Below are 21,151 nucleotides of genomic sequence, written 5' to 3' on the forward strand. Positions count from 1 at the left end.
AAGTTTAGAGCTCCCCAAGGAGCTCAAAAAAACCCTCTTGGGCAATAACTTAAGAGTTTTCATTGTCTATATTCCCTTTACTTTCTATGCTCTTAAATACGGTCAGTATTTAAACTTAGTACACCATAGATGCATGTGTAATATGCACTAAATAAAAAGCAGTCAGAAAACTAGCGTATACTTTCAAAACCATCATACGTGTTTTCACCATGAGCCAACATAATCAGCATCTCACATTTGATCTGTAGAAAAAAATGCAAATCTGGCTCAACTATACAGCACAGTACATTTTAGAACAGCAACCCTAAGCTACTTATATCTGGTTTTTTACAAATCACTAGGTTTATACACAAGCCACATGAAAAGAAACATCTAACCTCTAAACACAGAGTAGATTAGAGTACAGTTGAGACTGAATACGAACAAGTGTCTTGTGCTAAAAAGATACAAATTTTCTTTTGCAAACTTACCAGAATTATTTTTTTCTAAAGCACTGTAGAAGATAATAGGTATTGATTACTCTTGTATTGCAGCATAGGGAATGGACGGAGCTAGTGGACTGCAAGGATGTAATTGGTCATAACTCAGAGGCATAGTGGGGAGCACTTGAAGACAGCCTGTCCAAATCTGTTAGGTCAGTTTTGTTGGGCTTCTGCTCTCTACCGATACTCATTTTGAATTTACTAAGTATAAAGCAGAGCACATACTGAAAAGTAGAATAACCTTCTTTAAAAGATGCTATGAACAGTTTTCCCCATCCACAATTAAGGTCTAGTAAGAACTGTGTACTCATCCTTTCAGTGTTTAGTAAATATAACCCCCTCCCCGGTACCTATCGAGGAGGGCTATGTAGAAGTCATCTGGAGAAGACAACATGAGCTGTTTAACAGCACATTACAGAAGAAGGGAAGACTATTATACTCTGTGGATGTCATGAGCCACACAATTATATACAAGAGTGTAACAAGCAATTCATAAGATACAACTGTTAACAGTTCTTTAGCTCTTATTACTTTTAAATTAACCAAAGACTTCAGCTATCTTTGGTTAGAAAATGCAGCCAGTACTGAATAGGAAATAATATGAAAGTTAAATATACTCAAAATATTTTCTGTTTATTAAGAATATAAAAGATTCCATCTGCACGACCTAACTCCACAAGGACACTTCTATAATGGTGCAAATCAGAAAATAACAACTTCTCCATTTAACAATGTAATGAAAATGCTGAAACATGAAAACAATTTACCTCCTTGTCTAGCATAAAGGCTTCCTCCAAAATATCCATTCACTGGTGATGTTGCAGCATAAACAAATATAGCTGTACTAAGCATTGATCCTCTCCTACAAGAAGTGATTTTTTTGGTAAATGAAATAGAAAAACAAATAATATTACAGCAAAATATGTGCATTTAGCAGAAGCGGTTATTTAATATTCTTAATTAAGTTAAAAATTCAGAAGTGCTTAAATTGTAAAATCTGCCTAAGAATGACAACTGTTTGTATCCAAAGCTTCTGGCCAAGTCGAATTCAACCTAAGAAAAAGAGTCCTGATGTACTACATTCTTTTCTAATATGCATTTATTTTCACTGGAGTACAAAAATCTCACCTCTGATCAAAATACCCTAACGTTTAGATGTGTGTACCTTCTGTATAAAGAACTGAAGTATTTATACGACATACATGAAGTGTAAGATTCAACCATTGCGGATAAAAGGTCCTCTTTACTTAATATAAAGGGCAGTGTTAACAAAAATACACTAAGATTGCGAATGATGTTTCTGACATCCCTCAGAAATGAACTCATAAGATCAAAAGTGTTCATCTAACAGAAAATTAGAAAACCTGATTTAGAAACTATAAATACTGTAATGAAGCCACAAATCAGCATGGAGTAGTCCAATCAGAAAAGTTAAGTCACTTTTAAATTATCACCTCATTAAATGTTGGAGTACTCATTTTGGCATAATTTTTCTGAAATTTTACATGCAAGCTAATGATTTTAAATCACAAAGCCGTCTCCAAATACATTTTTAAGAATCAGGTCTAAGAATAGCAAGATATAAATGTTACTCATGAATAGAGCTGCTTCCCCATGTCCCTCTGCTACTCTTTGACAGTAAAAAGCAGTAGAAGGTTTTCAGCCAGCTTTCTGTACTTTTTTCAAATTAGTTGTTCTTAGAGATTCCAGACTATCGGCATTTTGGCTTTTGATGAACCATTACTGGACGTCTGCCCTACTCAAAGAAGTAACCTTCAGTACAACCAGCTTCCATGACTGCATGGATTGAACTGAGTAAATATACCTGCTGGTTACACATGCTAAAGGAGTGTTATGCTGACATTTGCTTCTTAAAGAAAGATAAGCAATAGTTCCATTTTAGAAAGCTACTGGTTAGACAGAAACCAATTTTAACACTTCTCCTAAATTAAGACAATTTAGAAACACACGCAAAACCCTAGATGACCATGCACAGTCTGAAGTGACATTTGTAAATCCAGGCTACCTGTAATATGACCAGCAGATGTTCATCTAAAATTATCTCAAAATTTCCTATTCTCAAGCTTACTGACTTATGTTTCAAATATTCTAATAGAGAAGCTTCTCAAAACACAAACCAGTATTAATAAATTAATAGCTGACAATAAAATTCCAGTGACAGACTTTTAGCTGGCATCAGCTGCATGATCCCTAACAGTTTTAAACAGACCTGAATAACACTGACAGGCAGTCATTCTTGTAATTCATTCTACAGCCTTTTTCACTCACATCACTGTTTTGGTAAACGTAAAAATTGCCTGCATCAGATTTGGTCAATGGTTCAATTACACACCCAGAATTAAATTCACTTTGAAAGTGATATAAAGGCCTACTGCAACAAAAGACTAAGTGCATATACATTTTAAAAAATTACTGTTCTGACACATTTTAGAATTGCCATTACTAACTTACAGCTTCCCTACATTGCACAAACATTCTGAAATGTTTTCAGCCCCTGCCTTAAAGGGCTGACCTGCTCTACAATTAAAAATGCATATGTAAGTCTATCCAGAAATGTAACCATGAGGCACAAGGGGGGAATAACACCGTATGATAAATGAAAATATGCCAAGATACTGATACTACAGAGTGGCTTTTTAAACATACCATTAAAAGGCAGCTAAATTCAAAAACAAGAGTTCTCTCTAGTGGCACCTCAGAAGTATTACAACTTGTTAAAATCGATAGTTACAGATGATATTCAAGGGAAAATAGAACAGATATTTGAAATTTTAGTCATTGCTTAAAACAAAGGACTTGTTAAAAAAAATTCCCCCCGGTATCCAAAATGTGATCACTACAGAAACAGATGAAGTCCATCCAGGACACCAAAATTCTCAAACAAATAAAAGTTAGAGAACTAGGTGGACAGCAAGTGGTGTGTTAAACTTGAGTACTATTTGTTTTAAATTATTCTCCCCAGTCAGGACCACAGCCCACCTATTGCTGGAGGTTTTATACACAACACAGGCTGAGCAGTATCTGTCAAAAAAATTTAAGAAATTAAATCACTATTCCTGAGAAGACTTGTGGATAAGATTGGCTTAATTCATTGTCAGTAAACAGGACCATTCACAACACAGCACACTCCTACTTCAGTCTTTACAGGACATGTTGGGGTAAACAGGGTAAGAAATAGAGTAAGATCTTGTCACAACCAGATGAAGCCTCTTAACATTTATTTCCCATATAATCTACCTGTGATGCTGCAGAACAAACTAGTTTCATAATAAATTATGTAAAAAGCAAGAATTGAAAGAGTAAAATTAAAAGGAGGCCAACTCACATGATAAGAGTGGGACAAAGTTTCACTACAACTTAAAAGAGATCTTCTGAATACTACATTGTGATCTAAAGATAAAGACTAAAAACTCTCAACACTTTTTCCAGGCCAGTTAGAACTTCATTTTTCTAATTATTTTGTCCATTTAAGCATTTATATGTGGAAGGCATGGCACAATTATACTTACTCTGTATATAAATCTTCTATCATTGCAACAACAATGACTATAAGAGACACAGCAAAAATTTGACAACCAGAACCAATAAGCGATGAAAATATTAGAGGATGACTGGATGGTCTAAAAACATCTCCATGGACCTGCTTCCACCCATACTCATCACCTAGATCTCTGTCCTAGGAACAACGACAAAAAAATTTTAAGTTTAGTCATGACAATTAATGACAAACACATAAGCTAGGCATAATTTAAAGGTTTGACTTATCAAAGCAACTTCAAGTCCAATTACGTCTTCTCTCCTGAATGCATCAAATCTAGGAGAAAAGTTTACTTTTCAAATGCTTATGAAGACAACAAAAATTACTACCTGAATGTATGATGCAGTAAAATCTATCAGATTCCCTCCCTGTCCCTAAAATCCTCTGAAGTGCTTAGGAATATACACAGGCTTCTCTTACACACTCAGAATGGACCTTGTTTAATCTAAGTGTGGATATGAACATTAACATGGTGACTACAGACAGAATTCTGGGTTGCAACCTAGGAGCACGTTATAAAGAAAACCAGTAACACTTTCAAGACGCACATAAGGCAGTTTTCTATGCAACTGCAGAATGCCATTCCAAGCTGCTAACACAGTGAATAGGCAAAGAGAAAACAATAAGTCTTAAAAAAAGAGACTTAAAAAAGCTTGAGTGCAGATCTTACCATATCATCCATTTCTTCCTCTTTGCTGTATCTTGCATAATCTTTTCGCAAAGTTCTCATTAATATCATAGACACTAGGCCAACCAGAAAGATCACCATCATAAAAGAATTGAAAATTGAAAACCAGTGAATCTACAAAAAGAAAACACATTCTTAAGGTTTAGAACTCTAAATGTGTTTCAAATTTGTTCCGATAAGAATAAATCCCTGCCTAGCAGGAGAGCTTGTCAGCACTAGCTAAGTAACAATAAACCCATTTTGCAAATAACACTACTTTTGTAGAAAGTCCCACTAAAACTGACCTGTGAAATACCATACATAAAGCCTTTCACCAGCCAAACTTGCTCATGACGAAGTTAGCACAGCTTAGTTAAGCACCAGTAAAGTTCAAACAACTGGCTGCACATGCTCCTTTGGTAAAAGAAAGGCAACGCGATCTACTGTTGCCTTCCTAGAGAAGAGGCTTAAGTAGAAGAAGGGACGTTCACAGCCAAAAAGCCAAAGGAACCATAGCTTTGAACGGGACCAAAATGTGCAGCAGCATTATTTTGCCTCTGACAAGCACATCTTCTAGTTTTCACCGAGCTCCAAATAGAATCAAAAATCTCTAATTTCAGAAAGTAGTATAGCTTAGTATACTATCCTTCAGGAGATTATAACCACACATTCCAATCATCACAATTGAGATCTCCAAATGGTTTAGGCTAATGCTTTTTGCTTTGCATTTATTTCAGTAAAAAGTGCACATATGACCAAGAACAGTTATTCAGCTTACAAGTCATACAGTTGTGTCCCTGAAACTTCATTGCTTTCGACCATGTGAATAAATTTTCTTGAACTGTCTTGTACTTGCTGCAGGCTTGAAGCTTGCCTGCACATTTACTGAAGCACTCTAAAAAACTGAAGCCACCTTGTTTGAGCAACAGAAATATCACTTAAAACCTACAATCCTAGACCTGCCTGTTTCATTGTCCCAGAACACCTGGGACATCCAAAAATTCAAACATGTCATCTAAAAATTCCATATCATCTTGTGAACTAAAACAACCATTTCAAAGTGATATTTTGTAGGTTTGTCTTAGAACAATACATACTCTGTGCTGAAAGAAAGATGGGTCAAGATACTTGTCAAATCGGTCTTCAAACTTCACATCTGATTTCTTCCATTTCACCTAACGGGAGAAAAATTTACACTTGAAAAGCTCATTATAATATGTTCAGCTATACTCACGTGCAGAAATACAAAACACATTTTAAAAATAATCCACTTCAGATGTTTTCTTCAATATGAATGGAGGTTTTTGCAAAAACAATGGACTGATGTTCTTGAAGACCAGTATCTACAGGTCAGACATAGAATGAACATCCACCACCTTGCCCCATGGATCTGATCTTGTCTAAGCTTATGTTTAAGAACAACGGAGAGTCAGTCTTGCAGCACTGCCTCAGCTCTCACTGTCTCTGCAAGGCTAACCAAAGATGCAAACTTCTAGTTGTCAAATACAACAAACCGTTTTCATGATTATAGAAGGTGCTCATAAAGATACTCATACTGAAGGTGCCAAAACCGAAGCCCATCAAATGACCCTATTTTTCAAGTTTCTTAAATGAATAGTTCAAAAATTATTCCCACAGTAGATACTCATAAAATGACGAGGCAATACCATTTAAAAACCCTCCCAAGCTTGCCCAAGATTTCAGAACAAAGGTTAGAGAAATAAAGCATGTTTAAATATGTTCAAGAATGACATGCTAGAAAGCAATGGACATTTTTCCAGAAAATTTTTTTTTGCTGACAGCACACTCCCTTTTCTCCACTTCCATGTGCTGTGTTGTATGAAGAGAGGTTTGCGGAGAACAGTGTTCATTGAGCGATGAAAACACCCGCTACTTTTGCTCCCCCACTGGCAGCAGAGATCCATTTTGCTGCCATGCACTGAGACTGGTATTCAGTGAGATCATCTGTACCTAAATTCTCCAAAGTACAGTGCCCAAGAAAAAAGATGCAGTCTAGCAGAAGTGAGGGAAACGAGAAGATATAAGAACAGATTTAAAACAGATGCCAATAGGAAAGAAGGGCATAAACTGAGATACAAGCTGTATCTCACTTTTCCAGTGCTGGAAAGGAACTGGATAAAAGGGATCAAGCTGGACCCTAAAAGACAGACGTTAAAATTTTAAAAGCTAAAAGCTGCAGCCTAAAACCTGTAAGACCACAGGCTACTGCAATCTAGACACTTCAATTGCCAATAAATAACTCTGAAACCAGCTGGAAAAGTATGTGTTTGTGGCCATACTAACACAAGGTAACAGCATATTAGTGCTGTCAGTGGCTCCACTAGCTGCACAGAGGACTGCTTTGGAAGACTTAATCATACTAATGAATTATATGATGCTAATGGGGTAGCAAACTATTTTTCAGAATTTTTGCAAGACTGTTTTGATTTTAATTTTTAAATGCAATTTCAGAAATTAAAATGCAAATCTACACTAAATTTTTTTCAAAAGCATGCCAAAATTAGGAAATATCAGGATTTTTAGTGATCTTGAAACAAATGCAGCCCCCTTGTGCATATCTTTTTAAAATACATGACAAGGAACTATCCTTTCCAACAGATGTTCTCTTACTCAGTATAGAAGAAAGCATATAAATGTAGATTGAATACCCCTATCACTCACCACAGTCCTGAGACAGATTAAAATCCTCAAGACTCAAGTACTACTCACTTTGAGGGATGATATTAATGCCCTTCAGTTCAAATTACAACCTTGTTCAAGATTAGCAGCTCAAAACATTAATGGCTTTCAACATTGCTTTAAGCAGATACATTTCTCTTTAGAGCACTTGCCACTGAGAAGCACTCCTTAGAACAAATCCACCAGAGAGAATCCATGAATTAACCACCACACACATCCCCCCACACACCAGCCCAGTAGCTGCCCAGTGGTGCTAACAGAATTGGATAGGTAAGTCTTGAGCTCTGTACAATACACTATAAGTATTTTAAGGGAACTTCTAACGTTATTTTCATTACTGGCAGCTACTCAGTGCTGTCCACCTCAAAATTCACAGAACAAATGGACTTTACAATGCTGGTGGAACCTGAAATAGTAGAAATTTTGAAATTTTCTATCAATTTTGCAGAAGAAATAGGGAGATTAGTGTGAACATAATTCTAGAAAGCACATATAAAAACCAATTTTATGTACTTCAATCTATACAACTTATTCAGCACAAGACAAATATAATAGTGGCAAGAATTTCCTCTGAAAAAATCTTATGCTGACACCTACTGCTAACATACTGTAGAAAAGCAATGCATTAAGAACTAGTTTCAGTACACAAATGTGGTAAACGTAAGTGAATCACTACAAATTTAAGTAACATCAAATAAGTACAGAGGAAAACTGAAAAATTTAATTCATTATCTCAGATCAGGAAACATTGTTTATTTATTACTTTTTATGACAGCAATTCAATATAATAGCAGAGGGCTTCAGAGAAAACCTTACTAGTAAGGTTACAGAAATAAGACAAATTTCACTGGAATTGCAAAAACAAAATAAGCTTTGATACTAACTGCTTGCAAAGTATGAAGGCTTACAGTGAGTTTTGGTCCTAGCTCAGGAGTCAGTTCAAATCTATGATGCAAATGTCAGAGCTACAAACATTAAGAAAATGCATACCTACTGGAGGGTCCACTATAAGTCTAGTCTCCATACTTTTTTGGACATTTTCCTTTCCCACCAAAACACTTTTCTGCAGATTACAGAAGCTTCAGTTTGTTTGAAGCGTTTAAAAAAATCATCATTTAATATTTATTCTTAATAAACCTATCAAGGTTTTTCAGTAATAATAAAAAAATATTTGAAGGAGTGAATATAGCCTGATGTATCAATACATAGTTGTATGTATACTAGTACCTATTTTTTAGCTATTTCACCACATAGAATTTCTTACTACAGATGCATCACCAAATTACTTACTGAATACGACATCTGGATTTTTGTGTTTGGTACCAATTTCACCTTTCCTTCACTAGTCAGATTGACATCTACAATTCTATTTCCATTGTACCCGATTTCAAGTTTTTTGTAAGTCCAAAGGTAATAATCTTCTCCATTTTCATCTGCTTCTCCAACAATACCTGCATAGGAAACAAGTGTAAGCATCTATTACCAGTATGCTTTTCAAATATTCTGTAATTATTTTTTTAAAATACGAATTACAAAAGTTTTGCTAGCTAAAAAAGCAACATAACTACAGCAGACCTTACGTTCTTCTTTTCAGCTCTAATACCTGGACTACACCTTCAATCCACAGGTATCTGCAAGAAGCATTTTGTAATGGCATTAAAAGAAAAAAGCATGTAGCTGCAAACGCTGCAGAAGAAACAGAAGATACAACAGTTCCTGTAGTTTTATCTGGAATTCTTACCAGATAAACAACTAGCTGAATACAGATTTCATAGCCATGAACAGAATTTAGCCAAGAACTCTGTATTTTCCCATCTCCCATCTATCCCTTCACTCACTCTTAAAAGTTTTACTTTCACTCCTATTCCTCATTGACTCCCCAACACATACTTTCTGCTCTCATTTGCATACAAGCTTCCAATGCTTGTCAAGAATTACTTTTTTTTTTTTTACCACTCCCTCTTTTACTTTCACTGAAAAATTCAGAAAGTTATCGTTTGCTGGAAGATTTTTATTACAGCCATTATCTCCAACATGGAAAGTTGTTTAGATGCTCCTGGAGCATCAGAACTCAACTGAAGTCAGTATTAGCCATGATTAAATTCTTACTTTTCAATAAATTACTGCAAAATGTCTAACCTAATATAGAAAAATTCCAGAGAATGTACTATGCTGGGAAAAAAAAAGTCAAGTCTAGCAGTCACCAAGTTCACAGGCTACAAGCATCACCTTTAATGTCAAGACCATCACACCAAAGATCACCACAATAAAAGCAGTACTCAAGATATACAAAGGTGGGGGGGAGTGGAAGAACAAGTAGGTGAAGGATCTGGAACAGGCAGCAGGTATATGAAGGAATGGCACTTGTGCATTACCTGTGCTTTTTAATTTTCAAGGTGGTGTTTTTCTGTCATGTTTCTTACTCATGCTCATCTGTCAGGATTGCGTTGTATGCATATATGTTTCATCCACATGAAACACGGTGCCAGTTTGTGCCTATGCCATACAGCCTAGCAGCTGGCATACCACCTGTTCCCATGGCAGTATCCAAAACCATGACAATACAGACCTCTCAACTACTTTATAGGACATTCTGATCAATCACTACCTGAAGGAGTGAACTAACACAGTGCTCCATACACTTAGGGAGACATCCTGAAATGAAGACAGTGAAGCTCAGCCACTCCACTGTGGGATGGCAATTCAGGACAAAATAGAAAATGGAATCATTTTATCTGAATGCACTTAAAAAGATCTGGTTGCTTTTTTCAGGTCAGAAAATGAAGTCTAAACCTTCTAAAGCCCTCAAACAGCATCCTGAAGTCATTACCTGTAGTTACCAGCAGTTAAGAAAAGTTATTTTATGCCTAGTCTTTACTGAAAATAGAGTGCTCCTTACTGGATATTTGGAGGACTTCATAAGGAGAATTTCAAATATTAATGGTTATGTGTACAACTTTGATATCAGTAAGCCTTAACAAGGTAGAAAACCATGAAGAACATAAAACATGAACTTAAGTAAAGTTTGCCAAGAGTCAGGAGGAGTGCCACAAATGCATCTGGATGAGCCCAGAGAAGCGAGTGTTCTGCTTTAAGAACAGAATTAATCAGAAGTTGCCGAGAATTCCCAGCAAACATTAGCACCATCTGAATAATTTTCTTTTAAGCTCTTCAGAGAATGGTTACTTTCTTCTGGTAGCACAAAAACATGACTCTAGCCATTTACATTTAGGGAACAAAATTTTGGTTTTATCTGGCTACTGGACACAAATAAACAATGAAAAAATAGTGGACTGGATGATACACTACATAAAATACATGCTGACTAGTAGGCTTCTCAGGAAAGGTAATCCAAATGAAGTGGATTAACATGATTGCCTTCACATAGTAACTAAAAAGCCATTTCAGCACAAGATATTTTTAATGCAAGCTAAGGGTAACCAGTTCTGGACAGTATCTTAATAAAACAAAAACACTTCTCAGTATTCAGAGTATTTCAGAGATGCCATCATAATTACTGAAGTTCTTACTCCGTGTATTTTAAGCAGTCCTAATGTTTTTAATTACAATTACTGAAATTAACAGCCATGCGATGACACTCAATCAAGCAAAAGATACTAGTTCTCCTTAGTATCTCTACCACCACATTACGTGGTATTAAGGAAGCCTATACAACACAGCTGAAGACACCAACAAACTGGAGGAGCCATGTATATGGTATTGCTGATGCCATATTCAGAACAGAAATATTTATAATAAAAACTATTTGGTGAGCAGCAAGTCTCAGAGCTTTAAGGTTTAGGCAGCACTCAGTCTGAAATATTCCTGTTGTTGAACACAGACTCAGAAAAAACAGAATTAACGCAGATAAGCTATATTCGCAGTTTTGTAAACTGTAGTTGGAACACAAAGGTCAGGAAGACTTGTTCGGACTTGCAGATAAACACTTCTGAACAGTTCAGGTCTATCCATTCCTTTCTCATCCCCCCATCAATAACCAATTCATTTTTTGAAATAAAAACCAGGCTAACATTGACTAACCTACCCTGAAGTCCTCCTAGTTTTACCTAGACTTCAGGAGACAGACCAAGATCTTCAGCACCGCTTGCTTTCACACCCGACGTCGGATTACATCCTTGCATAATATTATAATTACTTACAATGCTGCAGTCATTAAGTATCACAACTTGAGGTTCTGGTTCCAAACAACTATGAAAGCCAGCTTCTTAATATCATATGAATATGATATCTAGATTCTATATGTTTTTTAGCTGTAGCATTAGGAATGACAACTTGTACATACAAAGCATACTGCTGAAGAATATTAAAAACACTGGAATCACAGTAAACCAGACTTTTCAGCTGAGAGCATAAAATTTAGTCAGTGTGTAGAGTATTTAGTAAGTATATTTGTTCTTCAGTATTTGACGTTAGAAAAAATGTTCCCAAATAAGATCAGAAAAATCAGTCCTAAAAAAGAAAGTCTTCAAGACTTGCTAGCCACAGAGGATTCCAAAGAAGTCAGCTTAGCATCCATCATCCCTGGGCAGTCTAAAGTCTACAGAGCTGCCTCTAGTCTAGCAAAACCATTCATTGATCTTTTGCTGAAAGGCAAAAAGCATAAAAAATATTGTAGCAACAACTGTCAGTCATGCATGCTTTTAAAAAGCCTACCAGCAATTGTACAAGAAATATAGTAAAGGCCACACAGATTAATTAGGGTCTGCTCCAAGCTTTGACACAGATCTGCTACACACAGTAAGCAAATCAGCTGAAAAGAACAAACACAATATATGAGTACTTCTGTGTCCATGTTATCTCTTAAAAACAGATAGATTTGAAAAAAGCAAGAACCTTCCTGACTAACAGATAAATCAATCATACGGAATCATAGAATGGTTTGGGTCGGAAGGGACCTTAAAGATCATCTAGTTCCAAGCCCATTGCCATGGGCAGGGACACCTTCCACTAGACCGGGTTGCTCAAAGCCCCATCCAGCCTGGCCTTAAACACTTCCAGGGATGGGGCATCCATAACTTCTCTGGGCAACCTGTTCTACTGTCTCACCACACTCATAGTGAAGAATTTCTTCCTTACATCTAATTTAAACTGACCCTCTTTCAGTTTAAAGTCATTACCCCTTGTCCGATCACTACATGCCCTTGTAAAAAGTCCCTCTCCTGTAGGCCCCCTTCAGGTACTGGCAGGCTGCTATAAGGTCTCCCCAGGCCCCTCTCTTCCCCAGGCTGAACAACCCCAACTCTCTCAGCCTGTCTTCATAGGAGAGGTGCTCCAGCTCTCTGATCATCTTTGTGGCCCTCCTCTGGACTCACTCCAACAGGTCCATGTCCTTCTTATGTTGGGGGCCCCAGAGTCAGATGCAGTACTCCAGGTGGGGTCTCATGACAGCAGAGTAGAGGCAGAGAATCAATTCCCATTTAAAAAAAAATAAAAAAATAAAAAAATAAAAAAGCACTAGCATCTCTGGCTCGGGCTCATGTTCATCAGATAGCTACTTTCTACAACAAATTAAAATTATTGGAAAGGGCTAAAAAACCCCACCCTCTTTCAGAATGAATGAATGATGGGTATCGTTATTCAGCATACTACCTATCAAAAGACTTTCATCATGTGGCTTGAACTGTATTTTTGTAGGTGTTGTGGGCGGTTGTACCTCTTTCACAGAACACAGGCAACAAAGACCTTACCTTAACAAAGCATTTTGTGGTGCTTTTCGTTTCCCTTCAGTTTATAGCTACAACAAGGAGATTAGGGCTTGGGGAGTTTAGTTGATTGCTATCAGTGCAAAGTGCAATCTGCAAAGCACTCTTCACTAGGTATGTGATGACAGATTACAAGGGGGTAACAAAAAACCAGAGAGATTAGGAGACAATGGCAATAAGGACACAAACAATTTTATTCAAGACAAGCACTTCTAAGCCCAGATTAATAATACTCATCAAGAGCAATTTTAAGAACTATATAAGAGCAAGTAAAAATAAAACTCCTTCGTATAACCACAGACTGCAGATGTAAAACTGTTAAAAGCCACTAAACTACTGTAAATCAAACAGCTCTTGCATTAGTAATAAACACAAGAACTAGCAAAATAAAGTTTAAACACTGAGTTTTATGAAAGTTGTTATTCATGAACACATTAACATGAACCTTACATCTGACCTATCTCATTACCACTCACTTGAGCCTTTAGAAGAATTTAACCCTAAGAACTGTATTATTAAGTCAGTGCTTGAGAAACAAAACAGCTTTTCACTGTTGTTGCAGTTCACTAGTACAAGCCATCCTACTGTTCTTTCAGTACAATAATCCTTCAACTTATGTGTAGTATTTGGTTACATAAGTTCTACATACTTGTGAGATTCTTGTAATGAAGCTTAGTCATTAAATGACTCCATGAAACCCACTAGCACAGGACTCCTGTAGTTGTAGCCAACTTGTTTATGCATCATATCACTCACCCCATATTGGCAAGTCATCAATATACATCTGGTACCAATAGTGATTTTTGATAGCATACACAAATGCATCTCTTCTGCCTTTGTCCAAGTCAATTTCACAGTAAGTAGTCTGCATTACATCGTCTGCAAAAAATTAAAGCACAATTAATGATTTATTAATGAGCTGGCTCAAAGCAGAAGCAAATCAAGCAAATGGAGGCACAGACACTGCTGGAGTCTTTAACCCCTCTTGGCTATCCTCAAGTAGGCAAAAAAAGAGGACATTTAAAAAGGAACCATTAACCATTAAAGCAATTACACAATTGATTTTCCAATTCTACTCTTTCACATGCAGAAGCTTCCCACAAACTGGATATGGAAAGGTTTCAAAGTATCCTTTTGCTACTTCACCCACACTAAAATTAAGACCTATTAGCTAATGGCAGCTTTAGCTGGACAGACCATGAGACCTCTTTTACTGTAACAAGAGGCATGAAATTATTAACAAATACTGAAAATTGTGTATGATATTATCTCTCCATTTTAGTATAATCAGGCTCACTGACTAGCAATACTGTTCGTAAAAAAATAAAACTTTTTAAAGTTCTCAGCAATTTTCAAAAAAACATCATAAAGGAAGAAACAAAGCAATCAGGGTAAAGGTAGAAAAAAAGGACAGAAGACAAAAAGAGGAATAATGCAAAGAATGCAGAAGAGGCTACATTTGGAAATAAAATAAATCTATCGCTTTGAGCCAGAAAGCTATTTTTCCTCATCTACAATTCGTAAGTAATGCAGTTAGCAACCATTTTTTCATATCCCAATTTCCTTCCCTAATCTTTCCTTTTCAAGTGAAAAAGACAAAAGGGTTCATATTTACAAGAATTCAGGCAGCAACAGATTTAGAAACAAAAAAACCCCCTCCATCATCATCTTAGTAAATGTTTTCACTCTGCAAATAGTGAAACAAAGTGAATGTAAATAATTCCAGCTCCCCCTCTCCTGTCATCACTGGCATCAAGGACCCATTTCTAGCAGATAAAATTAATTTGTGCCCCAAGTATAGCTCTAACCTGTATCAAAATTCAGCTTATTTTGTCCTATACACTGACTGCAATATAAAGCTTAAAAGGAAAATCAATTCACCTGCACAAAAAAAGCACCAGCAAGCAGAATATTTCCAACACAAAACATCATTGCTCTGATAACAACAATTTGTCAGAATGAAAATAGGCACAGTATGTCTGGTCAAGCAAGACAGTAAGAAGCCAGCCAAAAGCAGTCCTGCATAGTTGCAGTGATTTCCTATAGCCCTGGAGAAAATAGTGCCCCTGGCTATTCTGGAATGGATGCATCTCTTTCTCCTATTTCTTATGAAAACTTTAGTATTCTTCTATTATTGATTCTTCCAAGACCTAACAAATGCAATCTAAGCTTCAGAGCTTAGATTACATTTTCAGGGCGTGGACTGGTACACTCAGGAGAAGGAAGTCACTGAAGTTGGTACCACAGCTGAAACACGGACTTACAAATCCAGGCCTCAGTTTGCGTTTATGCATCCACTGAGCCAGACCGTACACTTTTTGGACCATGCTCCCCAAAAAATAGCCTCTGCTTTGCACTTTTTCACTTTAACAGATTGAGTCATCTTGATATTAATTAAAAGGAAAAAAACAGAATCCCTATCTTCTCTATTTGTTGCTAAGAAGGAATTAATTCTCTCCAAAATACTTGCCACCTTATTGTCACTCCCTAGCAGTTTCACACTGTACTCAAATAAAGGATAACACCTTTCTAATGTTAAACTTTTTAACTTGGAAAGGATTGTTCAACAGACATAAGTCAAATGAAAATATACTGTGAATTAAAATGAGGGTAAAAGACTGTTAAATGAAGCATTAACTAGCAGAAGCATTAGCCACAGAAGGTGGCTCTCTCCTGACTGGTGTGCGTGTACACACACACACACACACACACACACACAGAGCCCACCCTGGTTCCAGCACAACTGAAGGACAACACGGGGTCAGGAGCAAGTCCTACTAGTGAAATAAAAATCACACGAACTACAAGTGCTCTTTTTAGAGACCTTTCCCATTTATCGCTTGAATACAGAAGCCTTTGTTTGCAGTTATTAACCAAGACAAATTTGGTATTAGATTGTTACTCCATGGACTTTCAGACCCCTGGAATTTGACTTTTTTGTTTGTTTCTTTAAACACTAACAGAAATGAGCCATTCTGCATCTAATACTCTAGGATGTAAACAGCAGCTTTTGCTGCTGCAAAATAAAAATAAAGACTTTGAAATATCATTTGCAGTGAAATGACTGCACTGACATCCAACAAGCATGCCACTGAAAAACCATCTTCATCCATTTTTATGGATTTTACTCTCGGTATTCAGAATACCAAAAGACATCATCGAGATATTTCAATCAACTATAGATCAACTATGTTACAAGTTACTCCAGTGCACATACACAAAACCCCAACAGAATCATTAGAAACAACCCCAGTCAATTCTTGCAAAACGTATGTGTGACTTTACATATCGTACACAATTTCACCCTCAGCCATACTACACAGTACAGTTCCTCTCACCTCCCCCTAAAACAAGTGAATGAAGGCAAGAGGAAGGAAGAAAAGTGCTCCTTTCTCCAACCACTGAGAATGCTGAAGCTGTTGTTTAATTATAGGAGAGGATTAGATGATTAAGCTTAAGTCCACTGTGTTGAATGATTAAGTGAAAGTAGTCTAGAAGAGTATTCAGTGCCTGGGGAAGCTGAAGTCTACTTCATTACAGCTTTACCACATCTAAAGTTTTGTGTATATTAGATAGTTCTTACCCAAGCTATGGTTGTGTATGTATCTAAGAGGAGTGTGAAGTTAGAGGTATGTTTTGTGTTGTGTCTACATCAGGGATGTCAAAGAGGTAACATCTGCTACATAATACAGCTTCAGTAACTTCAGTGGCACATTAAGCAAATTTCAAAAGAGCATGAAAGCAAGACTCATTACAAAAGCAGGTGTGCTTATGTCAGATTTTAAATTTCTCATGGACAGTCATATCAAGTGGGTTTTACTCAAACATATAAAACCTCATTATATCTGATCATCTCTTAGTACAGCACTGAACATCATAGTACAACATGAACATCATCCTGAATGCCTGTCATTTTTTAGAGGTGTTCCAGAAGGAAGCCTTGGGCAAGGAGATCTCACTTAGAAGTATGGTTATTTAATAACCTTTCCAAAGAAGCGCAAAATGCAAGTATGTTGAAAAATCCTTTCCCCCTTTAAATTCATATTCTCGGATTGGTATTGTATGGCAATGTCAAAAATTAATTTTCTAATTGAAGTCTCTGTGATCCCAATGTTCAATACATTTAATAATTCACTAGGTCTCAGGCGTAAAATAGAGGATGTCAATTCAAATGCCTGAATAAAGAACCTGACATATTACATAAAAAGCATTATTACTCTAGATTTAGCTTGACAAGAGAATTAAGCCAGCTGACAACTTACAGTTACATTACAATATAAATGTATGTTAATAACTCATTACTTTCTTCGCAAAGATATTTATACAAATTTGAGACCTGTGATGTAAGAATAACATTGTTCACATTTGTAACAGAAGGGAAATCCAGCTATCCTATACGTTCGCCAGTATCCTTTCACATGGTAAATTTTTAAATACAAAAAGAAACACTACTTCCTGAATTCTTGAATACACTGCAGATTTGCCCCACCAGTCACCACTACGAGCATTCAAGTGCAAACCTCCATTCTCAGCACAATGCATTTCTGCAGAGCCATAACTTTCTTATTCTATTTTGAAAAATACAGGCAAGGTCCACTGATTCAACTGACAGTTTTACTTACATCGTCTCCAGTACTTGAGTTACTGACAGCTGCAGCCTAAAAAATTCTTTGAATATGATGAACAACATCAGTTTCATACTTTCCTGCTACTGCTGTCCAGTCAAACTATGTTGAAAAGGGAACTGTTTTTCACCGCAGAAGCTAATTTATTAGAACAATTCTAATTCACCTTTACTCACTTCAGAGGATAAAAATCTAAAGATATAAAATGCAAATCTAATTGAACTTTGTAAACTCTTACAACACTCTTCGAAAATGAAAAACAGCAGTACTTGTTAGTCTTGCATAATCCCAAACACACATGAGGAAAAATATGATTACCTCTCAACTCAGAGATTAGATTTGATTCACATATTCATGATGAAAACCTGTACAAGTCTTTCAGATGGTCATGCCAACATTTTGAAAAGCAGGTCCCTATGGTTAGATATTTAAATGCGTATTCAAGCATCTAAATGATTATGGAAAGGTACTTGAGCAGCTCTTAATTATTTCAGCTGTAGATGTTAGATACTCAACACCCCTTGAAGCTGTATCTTCTTCTTAAGAACATATGAATCTGTTGGTGCCCAAACATAAACTTCTATTTGTTAAGGAAAAAAAAACCCCACAAACAAAACCACTAATCACCAATAACTTTGTTTCAATTTCATTGCAGCAAGTTCTGGACCACTGGTGCAGAGGTGGGAGCATGGATCAATCACAACTACATAAAATTTATTCATTACAAAAAAAAAATTCAATCACTGATATAATCCAGTTACAATTATTTTTTTTAAAAAGTCAACACCACTTCAGACAAGAACAAGATGTACCATTAAAGAGTCACCAAAAAACTATCATCACATTTCAACAACCAAACTGGAAAAGAATCCTTTATATAAATGCTAAATTTTAAGGGCTGGTCTATGAAACTTAGATTTTCCTACAAGCATTGGATATAAATTGTATTGGTTTTATGACAGCTTTTAAGCCTGTAAAAAATGAATCTGATAGCAATCCTGTTCTGTTTTTGTAACTTTAAAAATCTGTATATGAAGGGGATTTGGTTTTCAACAAATTTTACATAATTTTATAGTAAATAAGTACTAATAACTACTGCTACAAGTAATTTATACTTTGAAAAAAGATATTTTAATACTTTTAATAGCAGATTAAAGATAGTAAAATAGAGTTGACTCCCATTCAGATTTCACTTCATGGATCCACTGCAATAAATAATACTTACAACAGACAAAATCTAAAGCTTTCTGTGTCAAAACATCAGCACAAGCAGTTATAAATAAGAATTTGAAACTCCTAACCTGAAAGCAAAATAAGACTTAAGGAAAACAGGTTTACCTGTTGTAAAGAACTATGGAAGACAATAGACGAACTAATCTGGCAGGGACATAATTAAAGCCAAAACAATCACAAGGTACAAAAACCACAGCATCTTTCCACCATTCTGAATTTGTGTTAGTCTGGAATGACTTTGGCCCCCTGTAGTTCAGAATTCCAAAAGACTTCTCTTAACCAAATAGGAATGGTACCGATTTCTACGTATTGAGGAGCTGGAGGTTCAATGTTACTCAAGTGGTACTTGTTTTTGTTTATGAAATCGTATGTTAAGTATCTTTTTTCTAAGTGTTCTAAAGTGTTCTTTAATTAGATTAAAGAACTACTGAAACAGAAATGCATTAATTTCTCCATTATTAAAGTATTTTGCAGGTCATTCACAGAAGAAATTTGTCCAATGCTCTGCTTCTCCATACTTCCCTCAGAAATGGCAGAAAGTACTCTGGAAAGCTAATACCTGACTATAGACTATACAGTGGTCACAAGAGGAGACAGAAGATAAACGGAAAGTTTCATCTATCTCATGTTATTTCAGGAAAAATTAGATGAACATGCTTTACAATTCTAAACCTGTCTGACTGGGTTTGTGGGGGGGGTTTTAAGTGACTAAATGCACTTTCAATTGCTTACCTTTAAATTTGATGTCAAGACCACTAAACTCCAATTCAACTCCTTGAAGTGCTTCTCCTAGGGTTTCATGGTAATGGCTGATGCTTTTTTTTGATCCCACACAGAAAGGAAGAGAGAAGTATTTGTATGTTTCTTGGCGATTGTGGTAGGGTCCTACTGTATTCATCCATAAAACAACTTCCTCTTTATCTTGGTACTGAAAGATAAAGTTATTCAGTTAGATGAGAAGCCCAGCAAAATAAAAATTCAAGAAACTCTCTCATTCATATTAATTAGCAAGGCAGGACTGTTCAATCACAGGCAAGTTACATTTGGAGACAGTCAGGTATTTTTGTCTTTTGAGTGGCAGGGATTCTAGGACAAGATTTTCAGCCTGCTTTCTACCAAAAAAAGGCATAGTTGATCATATAGTTTCTTAGAGCCTTTTGCTGAAGTATCAGAAGAGGGGGAATTCATACAAGTTTAATAGAGAAGCTGAAGATGCAGAGAGCAGATGTGTAGAAAAGCAGAAGTCTCAAAAATAAATAAGCGTTTACAAATTTTGTGGAAACACGCATCAATTAAAAGCAAAACTCTACTTATACCCACTGAAAGAAATATCAGACTAACTCCTTGTTAAACAAAATCTTAGCAAATAAATCAGACAATCTACCTATGGTGGCAGGTACACTGTCTTTTCCTAAAATGCAGCTCCTTTTCATTTTTGTAATGGTATAAATGACATTCAAAATTCCCAGAAGAGCGCAATGCCTCAAAGGAAGCACTAAAATTAAACTGTGGCATACCTACAGGAGCCTAGAGACAAAAAAGTCAGACAGAAGGACTGTATTTTGATGCATTTCCAACATTCTCACAGTAAAAAAAACAGAACAGCAAAGCGTCTGGTGGCTGCCATGAAATTCTTTGTGGGAACATCCACCCTTCACTTTCCACAGCTACTGTTAGCCAGAAAAACTTATTCCTTGGCTAGGAGACAGTAATTTTTTTCAAGCCCTTGTAACTTTTCAACAACAATAAAAAAATCCTTAAAGCCATTCATCTATCAGTTTTCAAATACTGCATGAATTCAGAAGAACTAAGTGATATGAAATCATTACTTGCTCTATATCTGAATGCATCTGGATGAGGTATCAGGTTTGCTGGTTACTACAAAGCCTCTCACGCAACACAACTTCTTCATCTACTATAATTTCAACAGATTAGGAGGGACAGCAATCTAACTGTTAAGGCAGAAAAAAACCCTACTTATAACCTTACACACCTGCAAGTACAATCACCGTATAGGTCCCGAATTTTTAAAGTACAGAATAATAAAGTACTATTTTAAAGACCAATACACAAATACATTGGAGATGAAAAGAAAGTCAAATGTTAATTAGCTGTAACTATTTCACACAGCACAGCTGAAATACAGAATACAGTACTGCATC

The 21,151-nt window shown here is 36.2% G+C and overlaps 1 protein-coding gene across 1 annotated transcript in view; it reads right to left on the bottom strand.

Moving 5' to 3' along the window:
• Positions 1-21,151, bottom strand: part of TM9SF3 (transmembrane 9 superfamily member 3) — a gene marked incomplete at its 3' end in the record, with an annotated part of 46,641 nt that overhangs the window by 16,733 nt on the left and 8,757 nt on the right. Inside the window, exons 2-8 of the mRNA XM_082002055.1 lie at positions 19,722-19,917; positions 13,888-14,010; positions 8,699-8,859; positions 5,806-5,883; positions 4,712-4,843; positions 4,013-4,179; positions 1,250-1,344 (exon numbers count right to left, since the gene is read on the bottom strand). Coding sequence (XP_081858181.1) covers positions 1,250-1,344; positions 4,013-4,179; positions 4,712-4,843; positions 5,806-5,883; positions 8,699-8,859; positions 13,888-14,010; positions 19,722-19,917 — 952 coding nt within the window. The remainder of the gene's footprint in view (positions 1-1,249; positions 1,345-4,012; positions 4,180-4,711; positions 4,844-5,805; positions 5,884-8,698; positions 8,860-13,887; positions 14,011-19,721; positions 19,918-21,151) is intronic.

The sequence above is a fragment of the Phaethon aethereus genome, assembly GCF_964289735.1.
Source record: "Phaethon aethereus genome assembly, chromosome: 7".
NCBI lineage: Eukaryota > Metazoa > Chordata > Aves > Phaethontiformes > Phaethontidae > Phaethon > Phaethon aethereus.